This window comes from Heptranchias perlo, chromosome 4, assembly GCF_035084215.1.
Source record: "Heptranchias perlo isolate sHepPer1 chromosome 4, sHepPer1.hap1, whole genome shotgun sequence".
NCBI classification, from domain to species: domain Eukaryota; kingdom Metazoa; phylum Chordata; class Chondrichthyes; order Hexanchiformes; family Hexanchidae; genus Heptranchias; species Heptranchias perlo.
In genome coordinates this window covers 5114830-5134214 of record NC_090328.1, presented here as the reverse complement: position 1 = coordinate 5134214, position 19385 = coordinate 5114830, and the positions used below count along the sequence as shown (strand labels likewise).

Below are 19385 nucleotides of genomic sequence, written 5' to 3'. Positions count from 1 at the left end.
GAGTCTTGCCTCTAGGGGTCGATCTCCCTCCAGTCATCTGCCCAAGCTGCTGCGCTTTGTGTGCGAGCTTGGGGCGGTGAGTGGCATTAGGACATTCAACCACAGGGGGAATCACCGCCTGATCCCGCCCGCACCCAGTGTCACCATCACAAACGAGCGCACACTTTCCAGACAGGGTCTCACCGGGCAGGGATCAGGCAGCGGCAGTCCCCAGACCATTTCCCCCCTCCTTAAACTGAGGATGGGGCGGGGGGTGGGGGGGGGGGGGGGGGCGAGGAAAAAAAAGAGATGAGGAGGAGGAGGTCTGCTGTACTCTCGCCGCCTCTCTGACTGAGATGAGCTGATACAGCACAGTTCAAGCCCAGCACCTGGTCCGTAGGACTCACCTGCTTACTGACTTGACCAGCTGAGCCATCACGGCAACGGACAACTTTACCTCTGCTACGACTTCCACCCCCCCCACCCCCCCCACCCCACCCCGACCCAGCGCACAAATTGCAGGTCGGTTTGTCACTCTTGCTGAGTGTATCCGCTCCTCGTACAGACCAGAGCCAGGTCCCGGTTACACTGGACATATGCCTGTACAGTGCAGTCCCTGCATCGACCCAGTGCCATGCACCATGTAGTTGACCTTGGCGAGAGAGCACATTATCTGACCACTTACAGCCGGCACCATTACCTGCACATCAGCCTCTGCTGTTGAGAGATGGGAACGAATTGTGGTTAAGCACGCAGAATTTGTTAATGGGGAGAGTCTGATTGTTCATTTAGAAAACCAGTGCGGGCTGCAGACAGGCACAGTAACCAAAATCCAGACACTGGAAAAGGCAACGCCTGAACACACACTAACTAGAATCCAGACCACATGAAAACAAAATCCGGATATATACCCACACGCAAGATCACCAGAACACAGGCCCGGTTTAAAGCACAATACCAATGTGACAAACACCCATCAGAACACAGACCCCGTTTAAAATACACTGATTCCCTTTCACACATTTCTCAAAGCCCAACTTTCATATTCTCTCTCTAAGAATCAGTACAGATATTGTAAAAAAAACAATTCACACACCCCTTAGAAACGAGCGACGATTTCATGAAAATTGATCGACAAAATCTCTCCAATTTGTTTAGAATGCAATGATGTAAATCAGGTCCAAACTTTAAACGGGAGTGTCTCTCGCGCGTCCGACAGTCTCTCGTACAATTTACCAGCGATTTGTTCCTGCATTAAACATCAGTGCAGGATGAGAAGCAGGATCTTCAGCACACAGTTGCCTTGAGTGCAGCCTCTCACACATACATGCCTGTACTCTACCTGCCTGTACTCTACCTGCCTGGTGCCAGTACCGAGCACTTTGCTCTCATCAATGCGCAAAGATCCGTTCGCCCTCCTCCAGGGAGCTGCTCACTGCTGCTCCGCCTACAACAGTCCATCAGCACAGTGTTCTGACTGAGCCTCGGCCAATCAGCCACCACTCCTGATATGATGCAGGGTGATCAGCCGTGACAGCTCATTGTGGGCGAGAAGGCTGCGAGGCTCTCACTGCAACTCTTGACAACAGACCGCTCACTGCGGGAGGGGAGGGGTGGGAGAGAGAGAGCGAGGAGGGGGAAAGGAGAGAGCGAGGAGGGGGGAAAGAGGAGGGAGAGAGAGCGAGGGAGAGGGGGGAAAAGGAGAGAGCGAGGGAGGGGGAAAGGAGAGAGCGAGGGAGGGGGGAAAGGAGAGAGCGAGGGAGGGGGGAAAGGAGAGAGCGAGGGAGGGGGGAAAGGAAGAGAGCGAGGGAGGGGGAAAGGAGAGAGCGAGGGAGGGGGGAAAGGCGCGCGAAGGAGAGGGGGGAAAGGCGCGAAGGAGAGGGGGAAAGGCGCGAAGGAGAGGGGGAAAGGCGCGAAGGAGAGGGGGAAAGGCGCGAAGGAGAGGGGGAAAGGCGCGAAGGAGAGGGGGAAAGGCGCGAAGGAGAGGGGCAAAGGCGCGAAGGAGAGGGGCAAAAGGCGCGAAGGAGAGGGGCAAAGGCGCGAAGGAGAGGGGCAAAAGGCGCGAAGGAGAGGGGCAAAGGCGCGAAGGAGAGGGGCAAATGCGCGAAGGAGAGGGGCAATAGGCGCGAAGGAGAGGGGCAAAGGCGCGAAGGAGAGGGGCAAAGGCGCGAAGGAGAGGGGCAAAGGGCGCGAAGGAGAGGGGCAAAGGCGCGAAGGAGAGGGGCAAAGGCGCGAAGGAGAGGGGCAAAGGCGCGAAGGAGAGGGGCAAAGGCGCGAAGGAGAGGGGCAAAGGGCGCGAAGGAGAGGGGCAAAGGCGCGAAGGAGGGGGAAAAGGCGCGAAGGAGAGGGGGAAAGGCGCGAAGGAGAGGGGGAAAGGCGCGAAGGAGAGGGGGAAAGGCGCGAAGGAGAGGGGGCAAAGGCGCGAAGGAGAGGGGCAAAGGCGCGAAGGAGAGGGGCAAAGGCGCGAAGGAGAGGGGGCAAAGGCGCGAAGGAGAGGGGCAAAGGCGCGAAGGAGAGGGGCAAAGGCGCGAAGGAGAGGGGCAAAGGCGCGAAGGAGAGGGGCAAAGGCGCGAAGGAGAGGGGCAAAGGCGCGAGAAGGAGAGGGGCAAAGGCGCGAAGGAGAGGGGCAAAGGCGCGAAGGAGAGGGGCAAAGAGCGCGAAGGAGAGGGGCAAAGGCGCGAAGGAGAGGGGGCAAAGGAGCGAAGGAGAGGGCAAAGGAGCGAAGGAGAGGGGCAAAGGAGCGAAGGAGAGGGGCAAAGGAGCGAAGGAGAGGGGCAAAGGAGCGAAGGAGAGGGGCAAAGGAGCGAAGGAGAGGGGCAAAGGAGCGAAGGAGAGGGGCAAAGGAGCGAATGAGAGGGGCAAAGGAGCGAATGAGAGGGGCAAAGGAGCGAATGAGAGGGGCAAAGGAGCGAATGAGAGGGGCAAAGGAGCGAATGAGAGGGGCAAAGGAGCGAATGAGAGGGGCAAAGGAGCGAATGAGAGGGGCAAAGGAGCGAATGAGAGGGGCAAAGGAGCGAATGAGAGGGGCAAAGGAGCGAATGAGAGGGGCAAAGGAGCGAATGAGAGGGGCAAAGGAGCGAATGAGAGGGGCAAAGGAGCGAATGAGAGGGGCAAAGGAGCGAATGAGAGGGGCAAAGGAGCGAATGAGAGGGGCAAAGGAGCGAATGAGAGGGGCAAAGGAGCGAATGAGAGGGGCAAAGGAGCGAATGAGAGGGGCAAAGGAGCGAATGAGAGGGGCAAAGGAGCGAATGAGAGGGGCAAAGGAGCGAATGAGAGGGGCAAAGGAGCGAATGAGAGGGGCAAAGGAGCGAATGAGAGGGGCAAAGGAGCGAATGAGAGGGGCAAAGGAGCGAATGAGAGGGGCAAAGGAGCGAATGAGAGGGGCAAAGGAGCGAATGAGAGGGGCAAAGGAGCGAATGAGAGGGGCAAAGGAGCGAATGAGAGGGGCAAAGGAGCGAATGAGAGGGGCAAAGGAGCGAATGAGAGGGGCAAAGGAGCGAATGAGAGGGGCAAAGGAGCGAATGAGAGGGGCAAAGGAGCGAATGAGAGGGGCAAAGGAGCGAATGAGAGGGGCAAAGGAGCGAATGAGAGGGGCAAAGGAGCGAATGAGAGGGGCAAAGGAGCGAATGAGAGGGGCAAAGGAGCGAATGAGAGGGGCAAAGGAGCGAATGAGAGGGGGAAAGGAGCGAATGAGAGGGGGAAAGGAGCGAATGAGAGGGGGAAAGGAGCGAATGAGAGGGGGAAAGGAGCGAATGAGAGGGGGGAAAGGAGCGAATGAGAGGGGGAAAGGAGCGAATGAGAGGGGGAAAGGAGCGAATGAGAGGGGGAAAGGAGCGAATGAGAGGGGGAAAGGAGCGAATGAGAGGGGGAAAGGAGCGAATGAGAGGGGGAAAGGAGCGAATGAGAGGGGGAAAGGAGCGAATGAGAGGGGGAAAGGAGCGAATGAGAGGGGAAAGGAGCGAATGAGAGGGGGAAAGGAGCGAATGAGAGGGGGAAAGGAGCGAATGAGAGGGGGAAAGGCGCGAATGAGAGGGGGAAAGGCGCGAATGAGAGGGGGAAAGGCGCGAATGAGAGGGGGAAAGGCGCGAATGAGAGGGGGAAAGGCGCGAATGAGAGGGGGAAAGGCGCGAATGAGAGGGGGAAAGGCGCGAATGAGAGGGGGAAAGGCGCGAATGAGAGGGGGAAAGGCGCGAATGAGAGGGGAAAGGCGCGAATGAGAGGGGGAAAGGCGCGAATGAGAGGGGGAAAGGCGCGAATGAGAGGGGGAAAGGCGCGAATGAGAGGGGGAAAGGCGCGAATGAGAGGGGAAAGGCGCGAATGAGAGGGGGAAAGGCGCGAATGAGAGGGGGCAAAGGAGCGAATGAGAGGGGCAAAGGAGCGAATGAGAGGGGCAAAGGAGCGAATGAGAGGGGCAAAGGAGCGAATGAGAGGGGCAAAGGAGCGAATGAGAGGGGCAAAGGAGCGAATGAGAGGGGCAAAGGAGCGAATGAGAGGGGCAAAGGAGCGAATGAGAGGGGCAAAGGAGCGAATGAGAGGGGCAAAGGAGCGAATGAGAGGGGCAAAGGAGCGAATGAGAGGGGCAAAGGAGCGAATGAGAGGGGCAAAGGAGCGAATGAGAGGGGCAAAGGAGCGAATGAGAGGGGCAAAGGAGCGAATGAGAGGGGCAAAGGAGCGAATGAGAGGGGCAAAGGAGCGAATGAGAGGGGCAAAGGAGCGAATGAGAGGGGCAAAGGAGCGAATGAGAGGGGCAAAGGAGCGAATGAGAGGGGCAAAGGAGCGAATGAGAGGGGCAAAGGAGCGAATGAGAGGGGCAAAGGAGCGAATGAGAGGGGCAAAGGAGCGAATGAGAGGGGCAAAGGAGCGAATGAGAGGGGCAAAGGAGCGAATGAGAGGGGCAAAGGAGCGAATGAGAGGGGCAAAGGAGCGAATGAGAGGGGCAAAGGAGCGAATGAGAGGGGCAAAGGAGCGAATGAGAGGGGCAAAGGAGCGAATGAGAGGGGCAAAGGAGCGAATGAGAGGGGCAAAGGAGCGAATGAGAGGGGCAAAGGAGCGAATGAGAGGGGCAAAGGAGCGAATGAGAGGGGCAAAGGAGCGAATGAGAGGGGCAAAGGAGCGAATGAGAGGGGCAAAGGAGCGAATGAGAGGGGCAAAGGAGCGAATGAGAGGGGCAAAGGAGCGAATGAGAGGGGCAAAGGAGCGAATGAGAGGGGCAAAGGAGCGAATGAGAGGGGCAAAGGAGCGAATGAGAGGGGCAAAGGAGCGAATGAGAGGGGCAAAGGAGCGAATGAGAGGGGCAAAGGAGCGAATGAGAGGGGCAAAGGAGCGAATGAGAGGGGCAAAGGAGCGAATGAGAGGGGCAAAGGAGCGAATGAGAGGGGCAAAGGAGCGAATGAGAGGGGCAAAGGAGCGAATGAGAGGGGCAAAGGAGCGAATGAGAGGGGCAAAGGAGCGAATGAGAGGGGCAAAGGAGCGAATGAGAGGGGCAAAGGAGCGAATGAGAGGGGCAAAGGAGCGAATGAGAGGGGCAAAGGAGCGAATGAGAGGGGCAAAGGAGCGAATGAGAGGGGCAAAGGAGCGAATGAGAGGGGCAAAGGAGCGAATGAGAGGGGCAAAGGAGCGAATGAGAGGGGCAAAGGAGCGAATGAGAGGGGCAAAGGAGCGAATGAGAGGGGCAAAGGAGCGAATGAGAGGGGCAAAGGAGCGAATGAGAGGGGCAAAGGAGCGAATGAGAGGGGCAAAGGAGCGAATGAGAGGGGCAAAGGAGCGAATGAGAGGGGCAAAGGAGCGAATGAGAGGGGCAAAGGAGCGAATGAGAGGGCAAAGGAGCGAATGAGAGGGGCAAAGGAGCGAATGAGAGGGGCAAAGGAGCGAATGAGAGGGGCAAAGGAGCGAATGAGAGGGGCAAAGGAGCGAATGAGAGGGGCAAAGGAGCGAATGAGAGGGGCAAAGGAGCGAATGAGAGGGGCAAAGGAGCGAATGAGAGGGGCAAAGGAGCGAATGAGAGGGGCAAAGGAGCGAATGAGAGGGGCAAAGGAGCGAATGAGAGGGGCAAAGGAGCGAATGAGAGGGGCAAAGGAGCGAATGAGAGGGGCAAAGGAGCGAATGAGAGGGGGAAAAGGAGCGAAGTGAGAGGGGGAAAGGAGCGAATGAGAGGGGGAAAGGAGCGAATGAGAGGGGGAAAGGAGCGAATGAGAGGGGGGAAAGGAGCGAATGAGAGGGGGAAAGGAGCGAAATGAGAGGGGGAAAGGAGCGAATGAGAGGGGGAAAGGAGCGAATGAGAGGGGGAAAGGAGCGAATGAGAGGGGGGAAAGGAGCGAATGAGAGGGGGAAAAGGAGCGAATGAGAGGGGGAAAGGAGCGAATGAGAGGGGAGAAAGGAGCGAATGAGAGGGGGAAAGGAGCGAATGAGAGGGGGGAAAGGAGCGAAATGAGAGGGGGAAAGGAGCGAATGAGAGGGGGAAAGGAGCGAATGAGAGTGGGGAAAGGAGCGAATGAGAGGGGGAAAGGAGCGAATGAGAGGGGGGAAAGGAGCGAATGAGAGGGGGGAAAGGAGCGAATGAGAGGGGGAAAGGAGCGAATGAGAGGGAGGAAAGGAGCGAATGAGAGAGGGGGGAAAGGAGCGAATGAGAGGGGGAAAGGAGCGAATGAGAGGGGGAAAGGAGCGAATGAGAGGGGGAAAGGAGCGAATGAGAGGGGGAAAGGAGCGAATGAGAGGGGGGAAAGGAGCGAATGAGAGGGGGAAAGGAGCGAATGAGAGGGGGAAAGGAGCGAATGAAGAGGAGGGGAAAGGAGCGAATGAGAGGGGGGAAAGGAGCGAATGAGAGGGGGGAAAGGAGCGAATGAGAGGGGGAAAGGGAGCGAATGAGAGGGGTGAAAGGAGTGAATGAGAGGGGTGAAATGAGCGAGAGGGTGAGAGGGGAAGGAGCGAGAGAGATAGAGAGGATGAGAGAGGAGAACGAATGAGGGGGGGAAGGATCGGGGGAGAGAGAGATAGCAAGTGAGAGGGGGAAGGAGCGAAAGAGGGGGAAGGAATGAGAGAGAGGGAGGTGGAGAGAGAGATAGAAGGGAATCAGCGAGAGAGATCGAGAGAGAGAAAGAGAGAGGGGGAGGGAGGAAGGAGCGAGAGATAGAGGGGAAGGAAGAGAGACAAAGCCAGCAGCAGTCGACGCTTCAGGAGAGCAAAGGCAGAATATATGCAGGAAATAAAATCTGGGACTGTTCCTTTATTGAAATGCACCACAGTCCCAATCCCTCTCCCCTTTGGCATGTTTGGAGTGGAGTGGGGAGGGGGGGTTTCAGATGAACATTAGACAGGAGAGATAGCATGTGGAACTTGTTTTTCAAAGGTCTCCAGATTTCATAGAATCATAGAATGGTTACAGCACAGAAGGGGGCCATTCGGCCCATTGAGCCCATGTCGGCTTTTTGTAAGAGCAATCCAGTCAGTCCCATTCCCCTGCTCTTTCCCCGTAGCCCTGTAAATATTTCTACAATTCCTTCGAGTCTGCTTCCACCACCCTTTCAGGCAGCGCATTCCAGATCATAACTACTCGCTGCGTAAAAAATTCTCATGTCGCCTTTGGTTCTTTTGCCAATCACCTTAAATCTGTGCCCTCTGGTTCACGACCCTTCCGCCAATGGGAACAGTTTCTCTTTACTTAACTTCATCTGAACCCTTCATGATTTTGAACAACTCTATCAAATCTCCTCTCAACCTTCTCTGCTCTGAGGAGAACAACCCCAGCTTCTCCAGTCTCTCCACGTAACCGAACCACGTAACCAAACGAGGGACAAAAGACATCGCACGACAAACGGAGCCGAAAGCTGAATCCCGCAAGAGACTTTTCTTTAATGTAATAAACGTGTCGGGCAGGGCAGGGTGGAGAGGAACGCAGTACCCCCTCTCCCCTCCCCTCCCCTCCCACTCCCTGCAGCAAACACAGTGAAATGTGGGCAACCAGTCAGATGTCAAAGGATAAAAAGTAAAATCACAAACCCTGGAAATCTGAAACACACAGCAGGGAACACCCCACCACTGGCGGCCGTGCCTTCAATCATCTAGGTCCTAAGCTCTGGAATTCCCTCCCTCAACCTCTCCACCTCTCCACCTCTCTCCCCTCTTTTAAGACGCTCCTTAAAACCGATTTCTTTGACCAAGTTTTTAGTCACCCCTCCGAATATCATTTCTGTCCGATTGCGCTCCTGTGAAGCGCCTTGGGACGTCTGCCCACGTTGAAAGGTGTTCTATAAAAATGCAAGTGGTTGTTTTTGCTGAAATACGCAGGAGGTCAGTCAGCATCTGAAAAGGGGAAAAAGAGGCCGGTTAATGCTGGGTGCAGCCTCAGCGTTTAGAGCCCGGGGAAGGGCCCCGCCCAAAAAGGTTCTCCTTCAGATGCTGACTGACCCTGCTGTGCATGTCCCAAGACTGTCTGTTTTTGAGATCGGGAGCCCAGCCTGCTGCTGAGTCAGCCCTGCCTCTGACACATCATCTGGCTCTCTGCCGGTGGGGGGTGGGAATAACAGTAAGCTGTCGCCACACTCAGATGCTTCTCATCAGCAGAAAGCAAAGCCAGCCCTGTTTTTATTGGGAAAACCTGACTCTGGTCCTTTCTCCCTCAGTGTGTTCCTGGCCCAGGAGCCTCACCGTCTTGACTCGGAGTGTCTGCCTCTCTAGACTAGGGAACGAGCTGCACAGAGACCGGACCTACACCCTGTCTGAAGGAGTGCTCGCGACCGACAAGCCAGTGGCGGACCTTTCCCCCATTTTATAACCCGTGCCCAACATCCACCCCTTTTGCAATGGATTCAGTGTTCTCAGCAATCCTCCACACTACCACACCCGATCGATCTCTCTCCCCCAACACCCCACAAATCCCCCCCACTACCACCGTGCTGATGCAGAGCCCACCCACCCCGGTTCTTAAATCCCCAGCCTTGCAAAATTTCCTACATCACAACAGTGACTACACTTCAAACGTACTTCATTGGCTGTAAAGCGTTTTGGGACATCCTGAAGTTGTGAAAGGCACTGTGTAAAATGCAAGTTCTTTCTTTCTTTCGTAGGATACATTATTGTTTTTCTCGGTGGAGTTTTGGTGCTGGTGTTGTGCCAGCCTGGAGTTTGGGTGTTGGTAAGAGTGTTAGAGTGCAGCTCTGTCTGTATTTCTGCCCCTGGCATAAACAAGTGGATGACTGAACAGTGAACTAACCTCCCTCTGCCAGCAACCCAGTCAGTAACCCGACTGACTAAGTTAGTTGCTACGTGACCGAGCCTCTCCCTTCCAGAAAACTGGATTTTCAATACAACATAATAAGGAATGTGCAAGTAAATTGTAAAATGAGAATTATCCCCCCCCCCCCCCCCCCCCCACACTTAAAGTAAAGGGCTGGACCGCGATTTTACAATGACTTGTATTAGGCAGTACTCCTCACATGCAGGAGGCGCCCCACGGCACTTTGTAGTGAGGAGAGAGGAAAGTGGGGAGGGGAAACAGAAAGGCTAGGACGGGGATCCGAAGGGAGGGAAGGAGCAAGATGGAGAGAACTGGATGGCAGGAGCAGGAGCATAGGGGCTGAAGGAGGAGCGGAGGATAGAGCGAGGAGAAGCTTAGGGACGCAAGGCAGGAGATAGCTACGGCAGGGCAGGGCGAGAAGGTGGGCTCATCTGACAAGAAGCAGGAGAATTTTAAAATAGATGTGCTGGGGCACTTCAGTATGGAAGGGACTGCCCTAAACCAGATGCCGACACTACATCCTTCAATTCAATTTATGGGTAACTTAGTATCTATGGGATATGAACCCAACGCTCACTTGCTGCAGTTGTAAGCGCAGACAAACACACGTGCAGACAAACACACGTGCAGAAACACACGTGCAGAAACACACGTGCAGAAACACACGTGCAGAAACACACGTGCAGAAACACACGTGCAGACAAACACGTGCAGACAAACACACGTGCAGACAAACACACGTGCAGACAAACACACGTGCAGACAAACACACGTGCAGACAAACACACGTGCAGACAAACACACGTGCAGACAAACACACGTGCAGACAAACACACGTGCAGACAAACACACGTGCAGACAAACACACGTGCAGACAAACACACGTGCAGACAAACACACGTGCAGACAAACACACGTGCAGACAAACACACGTGCAGACAAACACAAACGTGCAGACAAACACAAACGTGCAGACAAACACACGTGCAGACAAACACAAACGTGCAGACAAACACAAACGTGCAGACAAACACAAACGTGCAGACAAACACAAACGTGCAGACAAACACAAACGTGCAGACAAACACAAACGTGCAGACAAACACAAACGTGCAGACAAACACAAACGTGCAGACAAACACAAACGTGCAGACAAACACAAACGTGCAGACAAACACAAACGTGCAGACAAACACAAACGTGCAGACAAACACAAACGTGCAGACAAACACAAACGTGCAGACAAACACAAACGTGCAGACAAACACAAACGTGCAGACAAACACAAACGTGCAGACAAACACAAACGTGCAGACAAACACAAACGTGCAGACACAAAAAGACTTGCATTTATATCACCCCAAAGCACTTTATCAGCTTCCAGTCCCATTAATTTCTCCAGCACTTTTGAAATGCAGTCATTGTTGTAATGTAGAAAACACGGCAGCCAATTTGCGCACAACAAGATCCCACAATCAGCAGTGTGATAATGACCAAATAATCTGTTTTTTTTTTAAAAGTGATGTTGTTTGAGGGATAAACATTGGCCAGGACACCGGGGAGAACTCCCCTGCTCCTCTTCTAATAGTGGCTAAGGGATCTTTTACATGCACCCGAGAGGGCAGACGGGGCCTCGGTTTAACGTCTCATCTGAAAGACGGCACCTCCGACAGTGCAGCACTCCCTCGGTACTGCACTGGGAGTGTCAGCCTAGGTTATGCGGTCAAGTCTTTGGAGCGGGACTTGAAACCACAACCTTCTGACTCAGGATCAACTGAGCCACGGCTGACACCAACACACAAGCACAGACATCCCCCTTCATCGCAGAACCTACCTCCTCGTCGCTGGGAACTTAACCTCGACAGTCGCTTGCAGGAAAGTTGTAGAAATGACCCGTCCACAGTGGGAGCTGCGGTTTTGTCCAGCACACCCGCTTTCCAAACACACGAAGCGGCTGAGTCTGGTGAAGACACGAAACATTTTGTGCAAGTGTGTGTGTGTGGGAGAGACCGGAGACAGCTACCCAGTGCTGATCAACTAGTGTCACAGCCAGTATTTATACAGCCCGAGGACTCTCCTTCTCTCCACACACAATCACCCCCACCCACACCACACGGTAGATGTTGTGCACAGCCTATCAAAGGTCAATAGACATCATCCAACAAAGCAGTCCCAGCGATTAATGAATCATTACCCATTGGTCTGGCACCCAGCCTGCTGATTACAAAACAGTTCTAACCTTTCCCCTACTTTCAGTACGTCATTCACAGAAAAAGAAAACTTTGAAAATAAGGCCTCCATTTTTGGAGAGGGGAAAGAGGGAAAATAGGAATATAAACCCACAAGTCAACCATTCCCCCAGAATTAATCTGCAGGGTAGCTCGCAAGTCACTCTCAAGTCTCACTCCCATTCCCACTTAGTGTCCAGTTACATAGGCAAGTAACTCTGAGCCACTTTGAGGCAGCAGTTTCCCACACACGACCCGGTTTGGTAGAACTCTCCCCAGTGAGTCAGGAGGTTGCGGTTCCCACGCTGGGACCCGAGTTCATAATCCGGGCCGACACTCCCAGTGCCAGTACTGAAGGAGTGCTGCACTGTCGGAGGTGCCGTCCTTTCGTCTGCCTTTTCAGGTGGACGTTAAAAATTGTAAACGGTAAATGTGTAGTTGATATTCTGGAAGGATGAGATCAAATGGGTCTGGGGCCTGCATCACCTGAACGCATCACTTGTGACATTACTGTTCGGCCCAGCCATTGTGTTGGTGTTTACCCTCCACACGGGCAGTAGCCCTAATCCCCCGTGCCCACCCTGTTTGCATATCCCTTCGCCCCTACCCTTCCCCTTTCTGAACCAAACTTGAATGTTGACATGGTCTCTGCTTCAATCACTAACTCCAGTAGTGCGTTCCGCAGCCTCACAGCCCTCTGTTTAAAAAAAAATTCCCCTGCTCGCTGTCCTAAATCTCTTACAGTTATTCTTATCATAGCAGGTACAGCACAGGAGGAGGCCATTCGGCCCATCATGCCTGTGCCCTCTCAATCTCGACTCTTCAATCACTGGAAACAATCCGTTTCCATCTATCTTGTCCAATTCCATTCGTAATTTTAAACACTTTCCATTAAATTAGCTCTTAATCTCCTCTTGTTATAATGAAAACACCCCTTCTCTTAAAAAAAAGTTTAGGAACATAGAAACTAACCTAAATCTGTTGGAAAGCAAATCTAATCTAACACTGCAATAACCCCACAACAACAACGCGCAATTATGTAGCACCTTTAACGTAGCAAAAATGTCCCTAGGCGCTTCACAGGAGCGGTTACAGAAACATAGAAATAAACATAGAAAATAGGAGCAGGAGTAGGCCATTCGGCCCTTCGAGCCTGCTCAGCCATTCAACATGATCATGGCTGATCCTCTATCTCAATACCATATTCCCGCAATCTCCCCATACCCCTTGATGCCTTTTCTGTCTAGAAATCTATCTCCTTCTTAAATATATTTAGTGACTTGGCCTCCACAGCCTCCTGTGGTAGAGAATTCCACAGGTTCACCACTCTCTGAGTGAAGAAATTTCTCCTCATCTCAGTCCTAAATGTCTTACCCCATATCCTGAGACTGTGACCCCTCGTTCTGGACCCTCCAGCCAGGGGAAACATCTTCCCTGCATCCAGTCTGTCCAGTCCTGTCAGAAATTTATATGTTTCAATGAGATCCCCTCTCATTCTTCTAAACTCGAGTGAATACAGGCCGAGTCGACCCAATCTCTCCTCATGTGACAGTCCTGCCATCCCAGGAATCAATCTGGTGAACCTTCGCTGCACTCCCTCTATGGCAAGTATATCCTTTCTTAGGTAAGGAGACCAAAACTGCACACAATACTCCAGATGTGGTCTCACCAAGGCCCTGTATAACTACAGTAAGACATCCTTGCAATGAAAGCCAACATACCATTTGCCTTCCTAACTGCTTGCTGCACCTGCATGTTTGCTTTCAATGACCACATCCACTGGTTCTCCCTTAAGTTTGTCAAACATGATTTCCCTTTCATAAATCCATTTTGACTTTGTCTAATCCCGTTGATATTTTCTAAGTGTCCTGTTATCACATCCTTTATAATAGACTGTAGCATTTTCCCCTACTACTGATGTTAGGCTAACCGGTCTGTAGTTCCCTGTTTTCTCTCTCCCTCCTTTTTTAAATAGTGGGGTTACATTTGCCACCCTCCAATCTGCAGGAACTGTTCCATAATCTATAGAATTTTGGAAGATGACAACTAATGCATCCACTATTTCCATGGCTACCTCTTTTAATACTCTGGGATGCAGATTTTCAGGCCCTGAGGATTTATCAGCTTCCAGTCCCATTAATTTCTCCAGCACTATTTTTTTACTAATACTAATTTCCTTTAATTCCTCCTTCTCACTGGTCCCTTGATTCCCTAGCATTTCTGGGAAGTTATTTGTGTCCTCTTCCGTGAAGACAGAACCGAAATATTTGTTAAATTGCTTTGCCATTTCCTTGTTCCCCATTATAGATTCTCCCATTTCTGACTGTAAGGGACCTACACTTGTCTTCACTAATCTTTTTCTTTTTACATACTTGTAGAAGCTTTTACAGTCCACTTTTATGTTCCTTGCAAGTTTACTCTCATGCTCTATTTTTCCCCTCTTAATCAATCTCTTGGTCCTTTTTTGCTGAATTCTAAACTGCTCCCAATCTTCAGGCTTGCTACTTTTTCTGGCAACTTTATATGACTCCTCTTTGGATCTAATACTATCCTTAATTTCTTTTGTTAGCCATGGTTGGGCCGCTTTTCCTTTTGTGTTTTTGCGCCAGAAAGGAATGTATAATTGTTGCAATTCATGCATTCGTTCCTTAAATGTTAGCCATTGCCTATCCACCGTCATGCCTTTTAATGAAGCTCCCCAATCTATCGTAGCCAACTCACTCCTCATACCTTCGTAGTTTCCTTTGTTTAGATTTAGGACCCTAGTTTTGGATTGGACTATTTCACTTTCCATCTTAATGAAGAATTCTGTCATGTTATGGTCACTGTTCCCTAAAGGACCCTGCACAAGATTATTAATTAACCCCTTCTCATTGCACAATACCCAATCTAGGATAGCCTGTTCCCTGGTTGGCTCTTCAACGTACTGGTCTAAAAAACCATCTCGTACACACTCCAGGAATTCATCCTCCACAGTATTATTGCTAATTTGGTTTGGCCAGTCTATATGTAGATTAAAGTTACCCATAATTACTGTAATACCCTTGTTACATGCATCTCTAATTTCCTGTTTGATGCCGTCCCCTACATTACCTACTGTTATCAAACAAAATTTGACACTGAGCCACATTAGGAAACGTTAGGACAGGTGACCAAAAGATTGGTCAAAGAGGTAGGTTTTAAGAAGCGTCTTAAAGGAGGAGAGAGGTAGAGAAGTTTAGGGAGGGAATTCCAGAGTTTAGGGGCTAGGCAGCTGAAGATACAGCCACCAATGATGGAGCGATGAAAACCACACACACTCTCACCCCATCAAGTCACTTTTATACTGTGCTAGTGCCACTAGCTCCTGACACTCAGATGTCGTGTTGTGGTTATTACTGTCGCCTCTGAGTCAGGAGGTTGTGGGTTCAAGCCCCTCTCCAGAGACATAATCTAGGCTGACACTCCAGGGCAGTACTGAAGGACTGCTGCACCTTCAGAGGTGCCATCTTTCATTTGACACATTATGCTGATCAGATAAGAAGTTAAACCTCGTCTGCCCTCTCAGGTGGATGTTAAAGATTCCACGGCACTATTTGAAGATCTGGGGAGTTCTCCCCGGTGTGCTGGCCAACATTTATCCCTCAACCAACATCACCAAAACAGATTATCTGGTCATTCATCTCGGTCGCTGTTCGTCTGTCCCTGCTTTGCGCAAATTGGCTGAGTGTTTGTTTACAAAACAGCGACTATGATTCGAAAGTACGTCATTGACTGTGGAGGGTTACGGGACATCTTGAGGATGTGAATGGGGCCATATTTCTTTCTAAGCCTTCTGCCAAGCCGTAGCAAATCTGCGGTGCATCAGTGCTCAGGTGAGGACCAGCGCGGTGTAAAAGTGGCAAACAATGGTAATAAAAGAGCACGTGGCCGCTGTAACACCTGGAGCCAGGGCAGCTGTCACTCTACAGGCTGAGGACAAAAACCATCAGTCAGGCTCTCAAATAAACACTGTACGAATGAAAGAATCATTTCACTCCGATGTACGGTGCTCCATCCGGTACGGCTGCAAAAATCAGGTCCGTAAGCTCCCTAAATAACAAAGCAGAGACAGATTTTGCACAGGAAATTTTTAAAAAACGCACAAGGAATTTGCAAAATCCCAAACATTCATAAGTGCAACAAGTCACTGCAGGTCCGTGACAGGTTCTTGACCTGTAAGAATGCAGACTGGCGGTGAGGGGTGGAGGGGGCTACTGACAGAGACAAGACCCACACGACTCATAAGAACCCAGGCCAGTTCCAAACTCCAACCCGCTAAACAGGCAAAGTGGGGCGGGGTGGGTACAGAACAGATATGCAAAGAAAAAAGTTCTCAGCCAGCCAGTGATCAGAATCAATGGACCCAGGCAAGTGCTGACAACATGAGGGATGCCCATAAAGATTACAGGGGCGAGTGGGGGGGGGGGGGGGGGGGGGGGGCCTCACCGTCTCTGACCACACAGGGCAGGTGACTTGCACTATAAAGTGAAGGGGGCGCAACGGTCAACTTAGACTGGCAGCTTACTGCAAAGCACATTCATGTTATCCGAACAGAAACCAGGGGAGCCCTCATCGCCCAGATCTAGATTCACCTTTATAACATTAAATCCCCAATTCTAAACCAGAAGTTCATCCATTTTAAAAAGAGCTAATCAGCACAGCACCAACAGCCACTGATGAGAAACTTGTTCTGTGCCCAAGAAAAATGTTTAGTAACAGGAAAGGGCCTTTAAATCCAAAGAACTTCTGACCATATCCCGCAGTCCCACCTTCTCCCCGTAGCCCCGCCTCCCCCCCCACCCCACCTTCTCTCAGCCTATTCCACAACACAATTAGAATCGTAGAATTTTACAGCACAGAAGGAGGCCATTCAGTCCATCACACTTGTGTCAGCTCTCTGAAAGAGCTAGCCACTTAGTCCCATTCTTCTGCCTTTTCCTATTAACTTTTTAAACTTTTCTTTTACAAAGATTTATGCCTCCCTTGCAAAAGCAATTACGGATTCTGTTTCAGGTGCAGCATTCCATAGCCCAACAACCCTCTTCCTGCACTCTTTTGAGGACAAGCTTAAACTTGCGCCCTCTGGTGACTGACTCACCAACCAGTGGAAGCAGTTTTTCCCCGAACCACCTCATCAAAACCCGAGTGAAAAAGTTGCGCTCGACTTCTCTTCTTGCTCCTAAATTCCTTATGTTCAGCATTTTTTCCGGATTCATCCCAAGCAGATTAAGGCTCCGGCTGGATAAAGTCAACCCGCAATTCTGACTGCAGGTCAGACCTGTGGTAAAGCCCTTTTAAGAATCTTCATTCGGAGAGTTCCTCAACGGCTCATTAGGTAAAGAGTGTAGAATCAGGGCCATAAAGATTGCAAGTCCCCGGGTTTGATCTCCGTCAAATCAGAAATCCAAGTGCTTTAATTGGCCTCAGTGGCCTTGGGTGAAGTATGTTTTTGTATCTGATCGTTATCTGGTCACTCTTTCTGGCAAGTACGCCAGGTGGTGACATTTTCAGTTCACATGTAAAGCAACTGGACCCTAGGAAGTGTCGACAGAAGAAAAGGCGACTGGGGGTGGGGGGAAAAGAGGCCCAATAAGTTAAACACACACCTTTCAGCTTTGTGAAGTGGGTTCAGAAGCAAGCTGCCTGATGGAACGAAAGTCTCTTCGGTCCGCTGGCCGCAAAGTTCCCACGTGAAATTAGTTTGGCCAGTCTCGGCCCACTTCCTAGTGAGGATTGCACATTACTGACCCAGAGAGAAATGCCAATCCATTTCAGAGAAGCCATGGGGGTGGCTGTTGCGGGAAATGGAAGAGTGTCCAACTGCAAAGTAAGAAGGAACATCGGAACCAGGAGGAGGCCATTCAGCCCCTTGAGCCTGTTCCGCCTTTCAATTAGACCATGGCTGATCTGTGCCTCAACTCCATTGCCCCATATCCCTTGACACCTTTACCTAACAAAAATCTACTGATCTCCGTTTAGAAATTTTCAATTGACCCCCAGCCTCAACAGATTTTTTGGGGAAGAGTGTTCCAGATTTCCACTACTCTTTGTGTGAAGTGCTTCCTGAAATCTCCCCTGAAAGCACCCCCCACATGCCCCCCCACCCAACTAGAGGAAATAGTTTCTCTCTATCTAATCTATCAACTCCTTTAATCATCTTCCGAGATTGGGGCTGAGACGCATGGTCAGAGCAAAGGGAGGCTGACTCTGAAATAGAAAGCTGTGTTCTGTGTTCTGTTCTGAGCACCGCACCTTAGGAAGGATATATTGGCCTTGGAGGGAGCGCAGCGTAGATTTACTAGGATTTACCTGGACTCCAAGGGTTAAATTATGAGGAGAGATTACACAATCTAGGGTTGTATTCCCTGGAAGTTAGAAGATTAAGGGGTGATATGATCGAAGTTTTCAAGATATTAAAGGGAACTGATAGGGTAGATAGAGAGAAACTATTTCCGCTGGTTGGGGAGTCTAGGACTAGGGGACATAGCCTAAAAGTTAGAGCCAGGACTTTCAGGAGTGAAGTTAGGAAACACTTCGACACACAAAGGATGGTAGAAGTTTGCAACTCTCTTCCACAAACGGCAGTTGATGCTTGCTCAATTGTTAATTTTAAATCTGAGATTGATAGACTTTTGTAAACTAAAGGTATTAAGGGATATGGGACTGAGGTGGGTACATGGAGTTAGGTCACAGATCAGCCATGATCTCACTGAATGGCGGAACAGGCTCGAGGGGCTGAATAGCCTACTCCTGTTCCTATATTGTTCCGATCCCCCGCAGTGACATTCTTCACTTTGATGTGCACAAAATTCATAGAATGGAATGAGTTAACACCCAATAAAATAGTCACATTACCCTCAACAACCCAACATCCCCCTCCCGCCACCTATGGATGTCCCACAATGTTTACTCAACTTATCAACAGATAAGTGTTACAAAGTTCACAAAAACAGAGCAGTCGGTACAAAATTATTTACTTCACTTTGGCATAACCCACTTACCGTGACCTCAAACCACACAGCAGGAAATGTAGGTGAAAGAGCAGGCCAGACAGTGGTTGGGCAATATTGCATTACAAAATAACATTGCCCAACTTTTACAATCTTCACATCCATTGGGAGGGAAGGCAGTTACTTGTACCTTTCACGAGACCTACCCTTGGCTAGCTAGCTCACTTTTGTCGGAGGTACTACGTCTTCAGAGGAGATCTCAAACCGAGGTCCTGTCTGCCTGCTTCCAGTGGGATATTTAAAGATCCCAATGGCGCACGATATGAAGAGTGAGGCGCTCACCCAGTGACATGGCCAACATTCCTGCCTCAACTAGAAGCACAAAACAGCACATTAACTGATCAGAGATCGGTGCTGACTGTGGGAATATTACTGTTACTAGTTTATTTGTCTATATAACAGGCGCTGCACTTCAAAGTATATTCCCCACCGCTTACAGCGGACACATTGGTATTAACACGATTTACCCGCTGTACGCGGTGTAGCCATCGTTTTTTTTTGAAAAGCAGAACATTTCCATTTGGCAACTGACTCTCCTAATTGTTAGCAATTGCATCCAGCATCTCATCACTAAGGTAATTGCACTTTATTGAGGTGCAAACTGCTGACTGCAGCTGTTTGAAGACCCGACTTTACCTGAAATCAGCAGGGCTTTATAAAATCGTTGAGTACAGGGTAAGTGTAAGCACTTATCGAACTGCCTGAAACAGTCGGTCTGCTTAATACATTGAAGCCATAATCCCTGCTGCAAGGGACCGACTTAAAAATAAAATCCTTAAGTGTGCTTTTTAAATAATAAATGCACTAAAAGCACGCTTAAGGAACTTTTAAGGATGGTCCTGCTCGTTGCCAAGAATGACACTTTTGCAACTCCTGGAGATTCGTAAAAGGGTTTCCCGGGCATAAGAACATACA

At 50.7% G+C, this 19385-nt stretch overlaps 2 protein-coding genes across 6 annotated transcripts in view; one reads left to right on the top strand and one right to left on the bottom strand.

Annotated features, from left to right (window-relative positions):
• Positions 1–19385, top strand: part of LOC137320706 (polymeric immunoglobulin receptor-like) — a 788493-nt gene that overhangs the window by 591649 nt on the left and 177459 nt on the right. The window lies entirely within an intron of this gene.
• hmgcs1 (3-hydroxy-3-methylglutaryl-CoA synthase 1 (soluble)) overlaps positions 1–19385 on the bottom strand; it is an 80613-nt gene that overhangs the window by 22447 nt on the left and 38781 nt on the right. Inside the window, exon 1 of one of the 4 annotated variants that reach the window (XM_067982392.1) lies at positions 11046–11343. The exons of 2 other annotated variants lie outside the window; for them this stretch is intronic. In XM_067982392.1, the coding sequence (XP_067838493.1) occupies positions 11046–11191 (146 nt within the window). In that variant the 5' untranslated portion in view covers positions 11192–11343. Of the gene's footprint in view, positions 1–1075; positions 1174–11045; positions 11344–19385 lie in introns of those variants that run through there. One more of the 4 variants, XM_067982393.1, reaches the window with a different exon arrangement.